A 19,180-nucleotide genomic window follows, 5' to 3' on the forward strand; every position below is an offset into this window, starting at 1 on the left:
CTCAGACGTCTAAGTCACTGGACGCCGTAGCCACAGTTAGCTGATGAAGTGTGGAGCCGTGCTGCTGCTCACCCTTCCCTACCCAAATAATAGTCCCTGCAAGCATCGGATTTACCACGTGACTGGAAGATTGGAAGTGACCGGCTATCTTCCATCAGAAATAAGGTCCTCTCAATTCTCTGTCCCACAGGTGGGCTCACCAAGGGCGCCTTACTGAGACCACACTCCCCGGAAACAGGGTAGCAGCAGGTAAGCACACTATGGGTTGGGGTGGGGGAGGAGGGTTACCACAGGCAGACTGGTAGCGCCCAGCTTCCCTTTGGGTTCCAGTATTGGAGGTCAGGTTCTCTGGGTTGGGGTGCTGTGCCCTTTGTAAGCTAATTAGGCCATGCAGTTGGGGGGCACACAGAGCAGGGTGTGCTCAGGGCTGGGCACCGGGCCACACTGATTCCCAGCGGGCCTTGTCGGGACCCCTGTGCGGGGTCATGTCTTCCACGGTGGGGCCGGCTGTGAGCACCATCCTGCTCCTGACACCACCCCGCCCCCCACCCTGGGACTTTCTCCAGTGGCATCAGCAGTGAAATCAAGCATCGTAGAGCGTTTGACCCAGCAGTGCCCCTTGCCAAGTGCCCCAAGCCCGGAGGTGGCCCGGAGGACGCGCCTTCTCTCACATCGCACATCCGACCGACGGGGAAATCAATCCTCTTGGCCCCTCTCTCCAAAGATACCCAGAGGACAGGCCCTTCTGCCCACCTCCGCCGCTACCCCTCTGACCTAGACGCCGCCCTCTCACTCCCGGGTCAGAGGCCTTTGGAACTAGCGCCTCTGCCTTCGCCCTTGCTCCCCTCACACCCTCTCCCCTGGAGCAGCAGAGCCCCACGTACTTCCCCCTCTGCCCCAAGCACGCGGCAGAGCTTGCGGCCCCTCCACAGGCGCAGGAGGCGCGCGCTCGGGAAGACACTACCCAGGAGTGGCACCAAGAAAGAGGACCCTCGGGTGGCCTGTGGAGAATGTCTGGCAACCCACTCGTGTGCACGAAGTTCGCCAGCGGACGGCGAGACTGGAGTCTTAACGCGCAGCAGGAGGGGCGCGGGGCGGCGCGCGTGCCCACGGAGGTTTGGAGCCTCTCTCTGGGAACCGGCCAACTACAGCGAGGACGTCGACATCGCCGAGGGCAGGTGCCACCTTCGGCTGGCAAACAGCTAGGGCGAGCCCCGGAGCGCCTCAGGTGGGCGCCCAGCGAGAGCCTGACCCGCCCTCGCCCTCGGCGGAGGGGTCCAGGGGCGCGCCAGCGCGGGCCTGGCGGGGCTTCGGCGTGCCCACCCGCGCGGGCGTTCAGGCCAAAGCCACAGAGGGGCGCGGCACGCCCACGGTACTTACTGAACGTCTTCATGGCGGCACACGGCCTGTCTCGCGGCCGTGCTGCCGCGGTGCAGGCGACCAGAGGCGTATTACAGCCGAGCCGGCGCCTGTCACCCAGCTGCCTGGGTGCCCCCTCAGGCTCCGCCAGTGTTGACTTCTGTCTCCAGGAAGTCAGTCCTGAGTAACCTCTGTGACATCACGTGCGTTCATACGGGTGCCCTCTCGTGTCCCTGTGGAATTCTGCCTGCATCACCGAGTGGGCCGCGGGGCGCACGCGGCAGCCCTGCTGCGCCGGCCGAGGCCGGGGTGGACACGAAGCCGGCGCGTGCCCAGCGGGCCCGGCCTTTGCTCGGCGCAGGCGGCCGCGCGCGGGCTTCTCGACGTCCTCACGGCAGCCGCGTGAGCGCCGGGTCAGACCGCGAGTGCCGCCTCGCGGGCTCCTCCCAGGGCCAGGGTTTCCGCGGCCGCGCGAGGGGCCGCGCAGGAGTCGCGCCCTCGCCTGCTGGCCGGCCGTCACCTCCTCGGTGTTTCTGCCGCCGCAGCACGGGATCTGCTCTCTCGGTGAACTCTCGGGCTCAACATTTCTGGGAGCAGACCAGGGCTGATGTTTTGTGAGCAGGAGCTAGGGACGCCTGCTTGGGTAGGACCAGGCGTCTGGGGAACAGCTTGCTGCCTGCCTTGGGCCCGATGGCGAAGTCGCTTTGGACCCCAGGGGGCGCAGTTAGGAGTCACTGGGGGGCCGCTGTGGCTGCCAGGAGCCCAGGATTCCTGGACATTTGCAAAATGAGCGTCCATCCTGTGGACTGGAGATCAGCCAGCCAGCCCCTTCTGAGAGCCCACTTCCACCCCATCTGCTTGTTCCAGATGCAAAGAGCGGCACCACCTTTCCACAACCGGCTTGTAAAGCCAGCATGCCTCGAAAACGTTTTCTTTGGCAACCTTCCAGTTTTCCCTTTACTGGGCAGTCAGAGAGAGAGTTAAGTTCCTCTTGTTGGCACTCCAACACTGCAGCTTTTCTGATCTTGGTGGGGAGTGGTGTGTGTAAATAGCGCTGGCAGAAACAAGAGAGGCTTTCCCTGGACCCAGCAGACGCGGTTTCCGGGATATCTGCCTTGTGGCGGCGGAGAGTTCCGGTCCTGAGGGCATGCCCGTGGGCGCTCAGCGTTGTGACACACTGTGCACGCCGCCCCTGTCTCAGAAGGAATGAAAAAGTGTGCGTGTGAGGGCATGTGTGATTGCACACGTGTCCATTCACGGGTGTGTGCTTAACATGTGTGCAGGCACGCGTGAGTACACACGTTGCATGTTAGTGTTTTGCACCACCCGTGCTTCTAATCAGCACACAAACCCACATAGTCCAAATCATGTTAGCAAACGCACTGCCACACAAGACGGGGCCCTAGTGTAGCTCGATGGCCGGTCTTTCTCCGTTTCCTTGACATGCTCTCCGACACTTTCTTTGAAAAAACGCATGGGTGTTTGAACGGCTTTTTCAAGTTAAGAAATGAACAGAGTTCTCGGTACAAAACGATAGTGGCACGATACCCCAGCGCGGACCAGGGTTGCAGAGCGTCCCCAGTGGGGAGGTCCGGGTAGCCCGCGGAGCGTAGCTGGGGCTTCGGGGCAGGCCCAGGATTTGAGAGCCTGCTCTCCAGCCCTCGGGAAGAAGGACGTGAATATCTTTAAGCGCAAGAGGCAGTTTCCTAAGAATATGGGTTGAAATTTCACCAGCGTACATCTCCACCGGCAAACGCGCGAGAGCTGATGTCCTGCAGCATGTGTGCCCATTCGCAATTCAGTCTGTGCTCTCACCCAGACATCTCACTTTTCCAGGATCGCACACAATGTTCGCTGCCTCAATATCTGCCCGTGAGTTTCTGGCCGTGCTTTATCGGCTCTTTGGCACAGAACGGCAGTGGGGCCGGGGAAGTGTCCGAAGTGGGGTGAATGATCGTCTTTGGCACCCGGGACGGGTGGGAGAGGCGGGACTTGAGTGTGGGCACACACAGAGGGAAAAGACAGGGACTGGATGTGCAGGTGAGGGTGTCGAGGGAGTGTGTTGGGAGGAAAATGAAACGCAAACAGAAGAGGCCGCTGAGCCACCGATGCCACGCTGGGGACCCGCGCCCCTCCGGAGACCTTCTCTCCCCTCCATGGACACAGCCCTTCTGCCTCTGCTACTTCACCTGCAGGGGAAGACCTGCCCGCCAGTCCCCGGGCTCTCTGAGAAAGGACGGCAGTGAAGGGCAGCCGTGCACAGTGAAGGGCAGCCGCGCACAGTGAAGGGCAGCCGTGCACAGTGAAGGGCAGTCGTGCACGGCGAGGGCACTCGGGGGCACGAGGTTGGAGTTCAGCGCGTCTTGGTGCCACATACCACCCCCGTCACTGCCCATCAGCCTCGGAGTGAGTCCCAGCCCAGTGTCCTCAACACGTGGCATGGCGGGTTATCGGCGTAGGGTTTCCAGTCAGCTCCACCAGAGTTGGATCCTGGTGGGAACTTCCATGGCGCGGGCCAAGTGACTTTGACCTCAGGGTGACCCGAGTTCTCTTTTCTCCCTGGAAAGCAGAGACAGTGATGGGTTCTCTCCCACGAGGCTAGCGTGAGCGGCCCGTGAGTTCACATGTGGAAATGCACGGAAGGCTCCCGGATCAAGGCCGCGACCTAGCAAACACTACAGAGAAGCTCGCCATCACGAAGCTGGCACTCGGCGCCACGTCTGGCGTACAGGACGCCACGCCCGTGTGTCGTTGCACTGGCGTCACGAGGAGCAAAGTGGTCGCGTGTTTGGGGAGGGTGGCGGCGGCAGCACTGAGCATGTGCTACCGAGAGTGACGGTGGCACAAGGAGGGGAGCCCTGTGCGAATGAGCCGCCCTCCTGCTTGAGGGGGCCCGCGGAACCAGGTCAGCGTCTGAAACCTGAGGGAGGACTGAGCGGCGTGGGGGACGTGTGCGCCCATCTCCAGTCTTTGCGGGGAAATGTGCCATTCAAGGAATGGCTCGGGATGCAGTGGTAGGCCACAGAACACAAGATGGAATATTCCCCACCGCGCATGAGTCCAGAGAGAAGGAAGCCAGGCCATGAAAGTGTCTTGCAGCGTGATTCTCAGAAGATCGTGGCGACTGCGTACGTTGTGGCGGTGGGCAGTGACAGAAAGCCGTGCAGGGACACGTGTCAGGGTCACCGTGCTTATAAGCGCGTGGATGGAAGGCTGGAGGGTCACACTTTCAGATCTCTGCTCTCCTTGCGCCCAAGAACGGCTGTGCCCGCGTCGGGGCTGCCCGGCTGCTCGCCAGGGGCTCCTTGCCCAGCATGAGAGAAACTGTGTTTCGCTGAGAAGAAGATGTATCTTCTCGCTATCAATAAGCCGCATCAGGGGTGAGGTTCACCCACCTTCTCCTATTCCTACATCCCTCATCTGTAAAGCGTCACGGGTCAGGGCCTAGCTCCTCCTTTATCGAAGTACAGACAATTTACCGCTCCCCTAAACGTTCCCGGCCCAGCGCCCCTGCATCCTGCGGGCCCCTGCAAGCCTCCGTCTGCTTGGCGTCTGTGGGTTACTCTGTCCTGCTCGAGAACCTGGCTGAAGTGGAGTCGCACACCCTGTACTCCTTCATGTCCGCCTTCTTCACCTCGGCACAGTCGGTTGCTTCTTTGTTCCTTTGCTCTCCCATCGTCCGTGCTCTTGCCTCTTTGGAGGCTGCTTAATATCCTTCCGAGGCCGTTGTGATGAGGTCTCGGGAGGGCAGCCAAGTGGAGCCTGGTGCCTGTCACCCATCTCTGGGTCGGTCCTCTGCGCCTACCTGGTGAGCACAACTGCCTCCCTTACCAGGCCCGTGTCTCTAGGGACCTGGCATCTTCGGGTCGTTTTCAGCCTCTTCTGCTGTTTCTGTTCCCTCAGCGCAAGTCAGTCCGCGTGTTGAATGTGCTCAGTCCCTTCCCCACTTAGCTTGGGCTGGGACTCTGTCCTGCAGGGGCGGCTCGGCTGCCGGGTGCACCCTGGGCTCCCGGGCGCTGCTTTCCACGCTACACCTGCTCTGCCCCTGCCAGTGCCTGGGGCTTCCTCCCTCCCCTTTCCTCCTCGCCGCCCTACCCCTGCCTTTGACCATATCCTTCCTTCTTTAAGGAGATTCTTCTCCCTCGCTTACAAGGGCACGTCTGCTTTCCAGCATAGCTACGTGTCCGTTCCTGTGGGAAGGTTGTATGTGCTTATTATTGGACTGTTGTTGCTCCCGAGCCACGAGGATAAAGCTGTCATATTAAGTGAGTAAAATTCTCGCTCGCTCATCATTTAATGGCTTGGTTAGTTTTTAACCTTGTTTCTCCCCAAGTGCCACTTGGGGACATTGAAAGAGTCACTGTCTCCAGGCTGTGCCCGCAACACTTCCAGCAGGACTGGGGGCAGACCCACGGTTTCGCCACTCTGCTCGTGCCAGCAGGGCACAGCCAACGTTGAAAGCCACTGTGTTGAAGCGTCGGCTTCTGGCTTGTGCTCATCAGCACATCCGAGAGTGGTTGTATCCTCATTCTGCTGACTTTCCACCCGGTGCTGCTTTGGGGACCCAGTGATCCCATTAGCCGAGAACAGGGCTCGGGAAGCATGGCCCGTGGGCCGAACCTGGCTGCAGGCCTGTTGTGCGCCGCCTGCCATCCAAGAGTGGGTTTTATTGACCTGAACTGTAGAATAATCAAAGCAATGATATTTCCGACTCTTGAAGATGATTTGGACTTCCTACGCCCATGTTCATAAGGCTTTAATGGAACAGGGCCCAGCCTCCCCCTGCCAGGCCCTCTGCTCTGGGCCAGACCTGGGCCTGAGGCTGCTTGGTTGCCCCTGAAAGCCCAATTCTCTTGTGGAAGGGTGGCACCTGGGCCACAGCCTCGTCGGAAGTCCAGCTGAACCGGGGCGGGCGCCGCCGTTCTGAAGGTTTTCTGCCCCCTGGGTGGAGATGGGGGTGGCGCCTGAGAAGGCTAAGCCAGGCTGCAGTGGTTCGGGAGACCCTCCGGGCACTCAAAGGATGGGTCTCCGGTGACCACAGTGGGTCGTGTGACCCCGCCAACCCCCTGCTCCTATTGAGGTGTCCTGGTCTTCATGTTTCAGGAGCACATGGACCCTGAGAGACTGGGGATTCTGAGCTTTTCCGCTCTCCTGGTCTTCTCTGCGGTGTGGGTCCCTCCTGTGTCCTCCCACAGCCCCCAAGTTAATTTCTTCTAACATTCTTATAAAGGTCAGTAGAGCTCCTTATTCCTGTGTTCTGCCACAGTCTACATTTCTTATGTTTCCCAGGAGAGGCCTGACTCTTCTTTGAATTTATTCTACTTGGTAGCCTTACCATGACCTCACTCCCTGATGAGTTCCAAAAAAGTTATGATTGTGTAGCTTGACTTTTTCTCCTTGATAGAGTGGAATGATGCTCTTTTTAGCTTTCTACAGCTTACGTAAAAGTATAACTCCTTACTCTGAAGCTTCTTTATCCTTGAGTCTCCTACTGTAATGAGAAGTAATGTAGCAGCTCAGTTCCTAATGAAGTTGCTTTAAAATGAATCCACAGAATCAGGCCTCTTGCTGTAAACAAAAGGAATTCCGGGACTCATGTTAGTCTGTGTTTGTCATTCTAACAGATGGTCTAGAGAATTTTTGTAAAGAAATAACAGTCAATTCTTTGAATATCCTCCAAGATTATTTTTTAATGATCTCCTTCCTGACAAGTCTTTTAGGTCATTCTTTCAATTTGCAGAGACCAGAGGTGGGAACAGCAGTCTTACAAAAGGAATTTCTGAACATGTCATTTATGCTAACTCCACTCCCACGGTGTTCCTAATGATCCCTTTGTTTAGTGCTCTAGTTTTCAACCTTTGTGATTTCCAAGGCAGGTTAAACAGCTTTAGGATTAGCTAGTTTGAGTATTTTTACTGGGCACCGGGACAAAGGAGTTATCCCTAGTCGTTTGATACCTGTTCCTGGGGTGATTAGGACATTGGGATTGTGGTCCAGAGTTCATGAGCCTTATGAGAGCTCACAAAGAAGGCGATTGAGGTGGTAAGAGCTCTGTATTGGTTTGTAAAAGAAAAGCACGTTCAGGGGTGGGGAGTTTGCTATCTCCAGGAATTAGCTAGCCTCAAGGGGGGCAATCACTCTACTCTTAGCATGTCCCCAGATGTCAAAACTTCAAAAAACGAAATGCAGAAAATAAAAAGACATGATTATTTTATCAACAGAAGTATCCTCTACCTGCATGGAGCTTATGATTTCATGCCTTGTAGTCCAATAAAAATATAGTCGAACAACATCTACAAAGTAAAAACCAAAATAAAACATTAAAGAAAACAGGTGGATTCAATTTTAACATTTTATTTAACATAAAAGTAAAAATATATATAATTTCAACATGAAAACAGTATAAATTGTTAATTATTCTTATACTTTTAGTAAGTCTTTGAAATGTAGTACATTTCACCATGTAAGCAATATGAACAAATTATCAATTAATTTTGTACTTTTCTTACGCAGCCTTTGAAATACCATGTGTTATCATTTCAACAAAGAAAAAACACTCACAATGCAGTGTGTTATTACAAAATGGAAATAAGAACAAACTTTTGTTTTTTTTTAAAGATTTATTTATTTATACACGATCTGGGGTACAGGCCAGGAGGCAAGGAAGGGTGAGAGATTCACCAGAGACAGAGCAGGGAGCACAGCAGGCAGAAGGACTGAAATACACTGCTGAGGGGAGCAGCGGGTGAGACAGGAGAGGTCTGCTGTGCCATGTGGGCTAGCTCCCTGGCCGGCCAGGAATCAAACCCACACTACAGAGGCTGCGGACAGCTTCACAGAGCTGCGCTCAACCCGCTGCACCACTGCGGAGGCCCAAGAACAAACTATTTTGATCACTAATTTTTACATTCTTTTTTTCTGAGGAAGTCTTTGAAATTCAATATTTGATCATTTTGACAGGCAAACATAAACAAATTATTAGTTATTTTAACATTTTTTCTAAGTCTTTGAAATGTAGAATTAATATTTCAACATGTAAATGATATAAACAAGTTAATTCACATTACTTTTACTGTCTTCGACATGTACTATGTTATCCTTTCAACATATGAACAGTATAAGTAAATTATTGCTTCATTATTCTCCATCCTTTGTTTCTTACTATGTCTTGAGAATATAGAGTGTGCATTTAACACTTACAGTACATCAGATTTCAGAGTAGCCAAATTTCTAGTGCTCAGTAGCCACATACGGCTAGTGTGTCCCATGCTGTATAGTGCAAATTTAATGGAAGAGCACAGGGAGCAAATACACATGGAATCATGTGATACATAAGGGAAATATACATGGCATATGAAAGAGAACAGCAAATTAAACCTATTGAAATAAGAAAGTAAGAGAAAACTTCTCTGAGGAGGGAATATTTAAGCAACGACTTGAGGGTTAAGCAGCTATCCAACAGCATAAAGAGATTAACATGAGCAAATTATGTAAGGGAAAAAGTGGGGGGAAATCTAGGCTACTAGAGGGTAATAGATAACTACCAAAAACCCTAAGGAAGAGTAGAGAAACTAACAAATCACAGTAACATCTGTACCCAGAGTGGCTTGAGATCAGGGATTTTGTTTTTACTAGCACCTGCAACAGTACCTAAATCATAATAGATGGTGAATGGTAAATGTGTGTGATATAAAGAATAACTAAGCCAGGGTCCTGAGACCCAGGAAAGCAGGTAGCAACAAGTTGGTGAAGACACCAGTAGTTAGGAAGCATAGTTGTTTGTTTCCTTTACCCTGTATACAGTTTCTCATAAGCAATCTAAGGCAATCAGAAGTAAAAGAAGCTTGTAGCACCCAGAGAGGAAAATTCCTGGTATCAACAACTATCTCATTCACGTCAAGTGGCTGTAAGTGGCCAAACAGACAGAAAAATGATGCACGATGACTAGGCTGGCTTATATCACATCCCAACACTGTGGTTAGTGACTCGAAGCTGTAATGGGCATAGGGCAAGAGAGGCACAGGACCTTTCCAATTCCTCTATTTCCTTTTTTATAAAGGTCAATTACATATCCAATTTTCCTAAACCCAGTTTCCTGGAACAGTAAAATTTTGCAGACATTTCTTCACAGACGTGGGCTTCAGGCAAAAGTCTGAATGCTTTTATGACTACACAGCAGTGCTGAAACAGCTTCTTGCACTGTGGAAATCAGTCAAGATAGGTGGTCCAGCTCATGTCCTCCCGCTTTTCCTCTTGCAGCATCTCCTTCAATTGGGTTTGCACTTCAGCAAATTTGTCATGGTCCACATTGCCATGAAAATTCCCCTGTTCATAGCAATGAATAGGGACAGGATAAATCACAAACTTCAGCTCCTTCATGGCTGTCAATTGCTGCAGAAGGTTGACGAGAGCAGGCATCGTAACGGGGTTGAAGGCAAAGCTAAAGACACGGAGTTGAGAACACTGGCTCAGGGTTGTGATGAGAGTAGTGAGAATACCATCAGTTATCAGGCAATTATTTATCTCCAGATGCTGCAGGGTGCCTGAGAGCTTCTCCAGTAGAATGAGGAAGGGCTCATCAACGTCCCAGAATATCTGGTTGTTACTGAGATTCAACAGCCTTAGGTGGGTGGCGTGAGAGCTCTGGGACAAGACAGTGATATCTCTTTTAGAAAGGTCACTGAAGGACAGACACAACGTATCTAACTGAGGTGGCAGGACTCTGCAGAGAGAAAAAAGAAAGTTTATTCCAGAAAAATGAGGTTTGAACCAGGGTAGTGAGCCCTGAGTTATAGCCAACTCGGGCTTTAGAATAAAGTAATTTGTACATCTTTTGCAACAGCAGTTGATAATGTGGGCTTTGTAACCAGACTTCTCAGATTTGTGACCCAAAGAAAGTTACTTTTCTACCCTGAGATATAAGTCTTCAATCATTAAAATGAGCACAATGGCAATTATTATACAGGGTTGTGGGGAAGATGAAGAGAAAAAATTGCATCCACTTAGTATACATAATCAATGATGGACCTCATTTGATTAGGAGAGGTCTGAGAAAGCAGCCAACTGAGGATTCTCTTTTCTAGTTCCCAGAAGACAAGTTATCCACTCAGCATCTAAGCCCAGGGGGCAAATAGGGATGAAATAATCTGGTAAAATTAACTGCTATGGCCAGCCCGTGGGAAATATGTCAGCACTACAGCATAAAACATTTCCCCTCTGAATGCCTCCCCTCTGTCTCTAGTCTCTGTCTCTCCACTGCAGAAGGAAGACTGATTTTTTCATCAATATATTTATAGATTTATCATAGTGTCTGCACATGGCCGACTCAATGTATGAGCACAGCTCCATTTCCTAGTTCTGTCTCTTCCATCACCATGAGGCATCCCTCTCTAGTCTGGCCAGTTTCAAACTCCCGGCAGTAGCCATGCCGAGAAAGGAAAAACAGAAGTTTGGGAATCTCTAAGCCTGGATTCGCTCCTGTCTTACGAGTGTAGTGTTCAGCCAGCCCTGGCTTGCCCCTCCCTTCACCTGAGCAGTCTGTGCAGTTGATTTGTGAGGCAGAAACAAGACAAGTTAAGCTCCTGGAGGCTTTCCAGCCGCCCGAGGCAGGTGAGAAAAGTTCTTAAGTTTCTCCCTTTACAAGATTTGAAGGGAATGTTAGACAGATTAAGGCTCTCCAGGTGGCTCATCTGAGACAAAATGCTGCTGACTTCATTCAGTAAAACGTCATCGACTTCCAGATGATCAATGCATCCCATATCCAGAAACTGCAAATTACTCCTCAGGGCAGACATTTTATCAATTTGCAAATTTCTGCAGCAAAGGTGCAAAGACCCAAAGCTCTGCTCAACTTTATTCCGAAGGAAAGAAAGAAAATGCTTTGCTTTCACAGCATCATTGAAGGAAATGTCCATTACTAATTCCAGGGGTTCCCAGACTGACTGAGGAACCGACTCTGAATCACCAATTCCAAGGCACCTGACATTATGCTGGGCTTCTTCTATCTTAAGGATAGAGTGGTCAGAGTAAATACAAGACTGGAAACAGAAAGAGTGGGTGGACTTGTCAGAGCATGTTGTCTCACAGTCCAGATCCTGTCTTAAATCTAGGATCTTCAGTTTGGTCCCCCTGTAGAAGAGGAGACAGAACACATGAGAAGTATTAATATAACCCAGGAAGACCACGATTGGAAGAATGGACAGAGTCTTTTAGGCCTGGCTTTCCCTCAATATCCATTCACCAAGTCCTTTCCATACAAGCTCAGCATCTTTCATTCTTTTCCCCATATTTTCTTCATCTCTGGCCCTCCCCAGTCTCACTGGCCATATCCTTCTGCATAACTGCATTCAGGAGATAAATCTGCCATGATGTTCTCAACCACCTTTATTGTATAATTAACTCTGTAAGACACTGGGGTCCTTAAGGTGACCACAAACGTTGGACCAAGAGCCTCATCAGCATTTATCATTGGCTGCTTTTGGTAGGCTGGTCATAGTCCCCTGCCCCAGTTCCAGCATACCCTCCTGCTGACTCACTTTGTGCCTTTTGGACAGTCTTACCAAGAAGAAGAGTCCTGGGTAGGGAGTAGCTGCAGACCATCAACCATGGCTTCTAAGACCTCGTAGCACGTTTCTTGTACACTCAGTGCCCCGATGTGGAGACAGTAAAAGGGCCAAACTCTCACCATTGCCTTCAGTGTCTCCTTGTGTCCGCCCAAGAAGGCAGCATTGAACAATGGAACAAAAATATCTCTTGGGAGTTCTCCCAGGGCATGGATAGCTGCAGGCTCATTACTCAGCAGACTCTTTGCAGCAAGCTGCAGCAGTGTGGCTGCGGACTTTTGGGCCATCTTCAGGAACCTACTTCAGGGTGAGAAATATTTAGAAAACCAGAGAAGATATCTACAGACTTATGTTTGCCCCCAAGATTAGCTACAAACAAAATGTTTATTGAATAAATACATGGTGCATCCGCGTGACCTCAAGAGACCTCTACTATAGGAATGGAATAAAAATAGATGCATGTAAGTATATATTAGTGTATATGCATGTGTATGTATATATAGAGAGACCTATTTTACATAAACAGAATGCAATTAGAAATCAGAGATACGTTAGCAGCAGATAATATTGATCACCCTGCTGCCTTCCTCTCAATATTTCTTCCAGAAACATACAAATTAACATGAAGGAAAATGTAAAACTACACAAAAGCCACTCCTTTTATCATTAACTTAAAATGTAGAATGCCAAAACTTCAAAATAATTGTGAGTGAAAAGACGAAAATCCTGAAATCCCAGCACACAATCTGTCACACTCTCATCACTTGGCTTAATGGCAAGCAAAGACAGGTCAAGAAAAGTTCTAAGAGATACACAGGAAGGAAGATGATGAGGGGCTTAAAGTGGATCTAAAACTACCTTCAGAATAAGCACAGGATAAGTCTGAAAAGAGCAAAAATGTGTCTTTGAAGATGAGAGCAACAAGTATAAAAAAGAACTCCAAAATATGAACATTTAAAGGGGGTAGATATTATGTAAAGGTGCAATCTTTGAAACACATAACTTCTGGAAAGGAAGACAAAGAAATGGGGGAAACATCCTTTGGCACTTAGGAAATGATGGGGAAAAGAAACAAAAAAGACAAAAATTAAGGCTCTTGTTAGATATCAGAGTACCCCACAACCAGAGCATTCACAACTTCTCCACCGATCACTAAAACAAAAAGGCTAAAGGACCTGGACTTTGCTATATAGACAGACGATGCCACCATTAAACTAGGAATGTTGTGAAACAACCCAATATCATACAAATGAACAAAAGGAAGGGGAATTAAATACAAAAACATTGCAAAAGGGATGAGGAGACAACCTGAAGAATATGAAAACACTAACTTGAAAAGACACATCCACCCTACTTGTGGCACTATTCACAGAGCCAAGATACACAAACAACCCAAGTGCCCAATGGCAAAGCAGTGGATAAAGAATATGTGGAATAATATTCAGTCATATATAAGATGAAAGCATGCCATTTGGGACAACATGGATGGATTTGAGGGGATTATGCTAAGTGAAATAAGTCAAAAAGAAAAAGACAAATACCAGATGATTTTACTCATTTGTGGAATATAAAGAAAATAAAAACAGGCCCTTATACTCTGATAATAGAATGCTGACTACCAAAGGGGAATAAATATGTGGAAACAACCAATTGGTTGGTGATAGACTGGACACTTGGTGACCCATTGGGGATGGGACCAATGAAATATCACCTTGGAATCTATACAGTGTTTTCAATCGATAGTTCAAAAAAAAAAAAAGTCTGAAGTATACAGTCTTTTTTTTTTTCTTTTTAAAATCCAGCTGTAGGGCCTCCCTGGTGGCGCAGGGGATTAAACATAGGTTTCAGAGATGTCTTTGTAGAGTCATTTTCAACAGCAAAGAAAACAAAAGAAAATATAAATATATAAATAACTGGCACTACATCAAGCTAAAATGTTTTTGCACAGTGAAAGAAACTCACTTAAATAAAAAGACACGCCACTGAATGGAGAAAATATTTGCATCTAAGAAGGGGCTGATATCCAAGATCTACAAAGAACTCATACAACTCAACAAATGGAAAACAAATAACCAACCAAATAGAGGGCATAAGAGCTAAACAGGCACTTCTCCAAAGAAGACATACAGACGGCCAACAGGTACATGAAAAAATGTTTATCATCACTTATTATTAGGGAAATGCAAGTCAAAACCATGAGATATGGGGCCTCCCCGGTGGTGCAGTGGGTTGAGTACAGCGCTGTGAAGCTGTCCGCAGTATCTGCAGCACAGGTTCAATTCCCAGCCAGCCAGGGAGATTCCCACATGGTGCGGCAGACCTCTCCTGTTGCGCCCACTGCTCCCCTCAGCAGTGCTTTTGGTCCATCTGCCTGTTCTGCTCCCCGCTCTGTCTCTGGTGAATCCTCTCACCCTCCTGCGCTTCTGGCCTATACTCCAGCTATTGTATAAATAAAAAATAAAAAAAAATCTTAAAAAAAAAACAAACACGAGATACAACCTCACACCCATGAGAATGGCCATATCAAAATTAGGCAGTCACAAAAGACCAGAAACAACATGTTGGCAAGGATGTGCAGAAAAGGAGCTGTCAGTGGGAATGTAGACTGGTCTAGTCCCTGTGGAAAACAGTATGGAAGTTTCTCAAAATATTAAGTGGATCTATCATATGACCCAGAAATTCCACTCATAGGCATCCACTCAAAGAAGGGAAATATGCACTCCTTTGTTCATTACAGCACTATGGACAATGGCCAAGTTATGGAAACAACCTAATTATCCAAAAACAAGTGTCCAAAGATGCGATATAGATACATAATGGAATACCACTCAGCTATTAAGAAAAGATCAACTCTTTAATTTATGACTACATAGCTGGAACTGGATGGGATTATGTTAAGAAATAAATCATAAAGATAAAGACAAATACAGGATAGTGTCCCTTGTGTGTGGAATATAGAGAAACAAAACAAAAGGTAACAAAGATAAACCAAACCAATAACAAACCCCAGAAATCTGACTGCAGAACTGATGCTGCCAGGGAGGCAGAGGGGTGAGAACAAAGTTGGGGAGGGGGAACACCTATGGTGATGGACTATGGGTACTTTGGTGGTGGGTTTGCTGTGGTAATAGCACCTGAAGGGGGCAGAGCCTATACTTCTAAAGCACAATGTTCTAAACCAATGTCGTACTGCAATAAAAATAATAAATAATCGCCCAATAAAACTAAAGAAACATAACCAATATAGTTAAGGAAAAATATATGATTATCATCATAGATGCCAAGTGAACTTTTTGGAAAATTCAACACCAACTCATGTTGAAAAAAGAAAAACTGGGGGCCTGCCTGGTGGTGCAAGGGGTTAAGCATCAGCACTATGAAGCAATCTGCAACAACTGCAGCACGAGTTCAATCCCTGGCCAGGGAGGTGACCAGCATGATGCAGCAGACCTCTCCTGTCTCGCCTGCTGCTTCCTCAGCAGTGTATTTCAGTAGATCTGCCTGTTCTGCTCCCCACTCTGTCCCTGGTGAATCCTCTCACCCCCCTCACCTCACACCCCAACTCTTCTATGCATAAATAAATAAATCTTAAAAAAAGAAAAAGAAAAACCTCAATAGGATTCAGGGATGCTTTCTTAACATGATAAAAGATATACGATTAATCCCTAGTGCTAGCATTTTATTTAATGGGGAACTACTTGAGACTTTCCACTAAGGTCAACAAGACATGTATGCTTCACTCCTATTCAATTTTGTATTATCAGTTGACTACAGAAATCAATTACATTCATAAAAATGAGTAACAAGAAATAAAGCCATCTCCATGTGCAAATAATATGTAGTATACCTGAAAGGTCCTATAGAAACCTAACAAATTAACAGAAACAATAAATCAGGAAGGTAGCAAGAAAAAAAAGAGCATGTTTTCATAGTCTTAAAATATTCCCACAAAATAATCTGTTACTTACAAAACATAAAAATAGCTGCATTACAATGGAGCCTTCTCAATAGAGTATGAATATCATCATTAATACAACATAGGAACATCAGATAACCTCTGACGTGATACATGAAAAAGGAAAAAATCGGGCCTCCCTTGGCGGCGCAGGCGGTTGAGCGCAGCGCTGTGAAGCTATCCGCAGCCTCTGCAGTGCCGGTTGGATCCGGCCGGTCGGCGAGGGTCCCACATGGCGCAGCAGACCTCTCCTGTCGCGCCTGGCAGACCTCTCCTGTCGCAGCCGCTGCTCCCCTCAGCAGTGTATTTTAGTCAGTCTGCCTGTTCTGTTCCCCGCTCTGTCTCTGGTGAATCCTCTCACCCTCCCGTGCATCTGGCCTGTACCCTGGTTCTTGTATAAATAAATCTATCTTTAAAAAAAAAAAAGGAAAAAATCGCTTTTGCAGTATTGTGGTCTAAGACCTAAAGGTAAGATCCAATAATATGAATGCCTTGGCATCTGGGGAAAACCAAGAGGGGCTCTAATGGCTTAAGCACAAATTCCTCTACTGTGCTCCCAGAAAGAAGGTCCCCTAACCAAAGAACCCTTCATATCATGGGACTAGGCACAGTGCCGGCCAATCCTTCAGAAGGTTTCAATTCTCCAAAGAATTATTCAAACAAGCCAAGCACATCTTTCCATGTGAACCAAGAGTCCCTTCATCTCTTGTCACTACAAAGACTGACCGCAACTGCCCCTGCTTGTTCACTCTCTTCCAGACTGCAACACCTGTGAGGGTCCCCCTGGGTAGTATCTGGGGAGTGTCCTCCAGCAACCTCCCTGGGCTGTGAGTAAATGTTTCTGATAAACTGCTATGGAACTCATCTGTCAGGATTTGTGCGTTCAGGCACCTCCATAACAGCAGGGTGGAAATTCCTCCCTTACCAGTTAGGTGAAGCAGAGGAAAATAAAACAGGTATTCTTACCAATGATGTGTAACTTTAACCTGACTGTAAGAAAAACATCAGACCAACCCAAATTGACAGATATTCTAGAAAATAACTGACCAGTACCTTCAAGTGTTCGAGCTGTGAAAGACCTTAGGGATGAAGGAACTGCCAAATGCAATGCAGTATCCCAAATGGAATTCAGAAATAGAAAAAAAAGCCATTAGCAAATGCAAATATTGTAAAATCTGCAGATTAGTTTACAGTACTGCATCAATATTAATTTTCAAGTTTAAAAATCTTTTATTTGGTTGGTCCTCCCTGGCTGTCCACTGCAGCACGAGTTCGATCCCCGGCCATGAAGCTACCCACATGGCACAGCAGATTTCTCCCCACTGGCCAGCTGCTCCCCTCAGCAGTGTATTTCAGCCAGTCTGTCTGTTCTGTTCCCCACTCTGTCTTTGGTGAATCCTCTCACCCTCCACACCTCTGGCCTGTACCCCAGTTTTTGTATGCACAAATAAATCTTAAAAAAAATCTTTTCTTTGGTTATATAAGATGCTAATATTCAGGAAATCTAGATAAAGACTTTGTGTACAATTTTTTGCAACTTTTCTGTACACCTAAAAATATTTCAAAAAAAAGAATAAAAAAATTGGTGGTTAAAGGAATGGCTATTCTATAACTGACACTATTTATTAATAGTTTAACGAACTGAAATATATTTAAGATGGTTAAATGTCATATCACATCATCCATTTCAAAAACGCAAACTGCTTAGGTGGCCCATTACAAGAAATGGGCTCCGAGATTTTTTCAAGCACAAAAGAAATGAAATAAAACAGAAAGAGAAATATATATATATATATATATATCACACACACACACGTCAATATTTATAATTTAAAGCCCGGGATATCAACGCTAACTGCAAACAAAACTAAGAGGCAAAGAAAAAGAAATGTTTTTTAAGAAAGACTATTCGAGGAATTTTAAAGAGAGAGTGTGAAATGATTAGCGATAGACTTGAAAGTAATCAAGTGAGGATAGGTGGATGTATAGACTATGGAATGAATCGTCGATCATTGAGCAATCCAGTCATTTTATCTTTCTTATTAATCCCTAAAATCATAATCCTGGGTAATTTAAACCAACATAGGTATAATTTACCAAAATGATTTTATTATGATTTACCTAATTGGAAGATGAGTTGGGAAAAACTTCGGAATTCAAACAAGAGTTCAGTAGCAGGGTCCCCGTATTTTCTCTCAGGAGATTGCCAAGAACAAATCCCAATCTTCGTCGTGGTTGGCGTCTTAACGGTTCTTTCTCAACATCCAACTACCGCGAGAGGACTCCAATTGGCTCACTTAAGTCGGGTGACCCCCTTCAGGCAATCATCTCTGCACTGGGAGGCGGGGTTAGCCGGCCTGCGGAACGCAGTTCTTGAAGTTCCACGAGGTGGAAGGATTATGATTATGTGTACCCCACAGCTGAGATTTCTTTGAGTAGAAAGCGAGACACCTAGGCGTGAATCTGGGCATTGCTTGGCCATGGTTTCTACCAGGCTGGGTCACAAACCCAGAGAACTATTATAATATCCAAATTTATTATATATGCAGCAGTATTAATTAAAACTTAAAAATGAGTGGGCACTTGATGGCGAAAAAGAGTACATTAACTGCCCTGGTGCTCTGATATAATAAAAGGAGTTGATTCCCATCAAAAATAGGTTAAAATGTACCCCCTATCTCTGTGCAATGAAGCCAGCATAGTATTTATAGTGACACTACAGCAGCACAATGGAGAGAACGTCCACCTGTCAAATAATAACACTGCCAATTACAAGGATAACTCACTTTTGCTTACATTTTCAAACTGCACCTAACACTCTTCATTCTACTTCTCCCTGTGTGTTTCCTTTTTTAGAGTATTCACAACCTTTTGGAATTACAATATATTTTACTCATTGCTGAAGTTTTTTTTTATTTTACCCATCTCCTAAGGTGGAAAAATATAAACTCCGGAATAGCAGGAATCTTTTTTTAATATTCATTAATATATATTAAGTGTCTACAGTAGTACTAGCTCAATGGAAACGTGAATCATACATGAATGAATGAATGAAGTATTTTTTTTCTAGAGACACTAGACTTTTTTGTTCTTCTAACACTCTCACCAAGCATAGTCCCATGCCATTATGTGTTTTCCTGTAACAGCCTGTCTTCAGATATCCCTGTAATAAACTTCAGTAATTAATACACAACTCTAGTCACCTTTTCAGACAAATCTTACTTTACTTCATGACACGTGTGATCGTGGTTTTCGTTTATTTGCTTTGCTTTGTTCTTTGTTTTGGCTGTTTCCTTAGTTTTCA

At 47.1% G+C, this 19,180-nt stretch overlaps 1 protein-coding gene across 2 annotated transcripts; it reads right to left on the bottom strand.

The window, feature by feature from the left end:
• Window positions 1-8,444: 8,444 nt before the first annotated feature.
• Window positions 8,445-18,119, bottom strand: LOC129145868 (melanoma antigen preferentially expressed in tumors-like). Of its 2 annotated transcripts, none has more exons than XM_054695637.1 (4): window positions 17,998-18,119; window positions 11,919-12,218; window positions 10,888-11,487; window positions 8,445-10,081 (listed from the first exon to the last, which is right to left on the bottom strand). In XM_054695637.1, the coding sequence occupies exons 2-4, from the start codon at window positions 12,206-12,208 to the stop codon at window positions 9,568-9,570; spliced, it is 1,404 nt and encodes a 467-aa protein (XP_054551612.1). In that variant the 5' UTR covers window positions 12,209-12,218; window positions 17,998-18,119; the 3' UTR covers window positions 8,445-9,567. The 2 variants fall into 2 exon arrangements, with proteins under 2 accessions (XP_054551612.1, XP_054551611.1); XM_054695636.1 differs by having other exon boundaries at window positions 11,919-12,221.
• Window positions 18,120-19,180: the final 1,061 nt, after the last annotated feature.

The sequence above is a fragment of the Talpa occidentalis genome, unplaced genomic scaffold, assembly GCF_014898055.3.
Source record: "Talpa occidentalis isolate TD23 unplaced genomic scaffold, MPIMG_talOcc4v2.1 talOcc4.15, whole genome shotgun sequence".
Classification (NCBI taxonomy): Eukaryota; Metazoa; Chordata; class Mammalia; order Eulipotyphla; family Talpidae; genus Talpa; species Talpa occidentalis.

Coding starts and splice junctions, on each gene's coding strand:
- LOC129145868 (XM_054695637.1), bottom strand. CDS start 12,208: ATGGCCCAAAAGTCCGCAGCCACACTGCTGCAGCTTGCTGCAAAGAGT. Junction 11,488..11,918: donor ACCCAGGACTCTTCTTCTTG/GTAAGACTGTCC, acceptor CCTCTTCTACAG/GGGGACCAAACTGAAGATCC. Junction 10,082..10,887: donor CAACTGCACAGACTGCTCAG/GTGAAGGGAGGG, acceptor TTCTCTCTGCAG/AGTCCTGCCACCTCAGTTAG.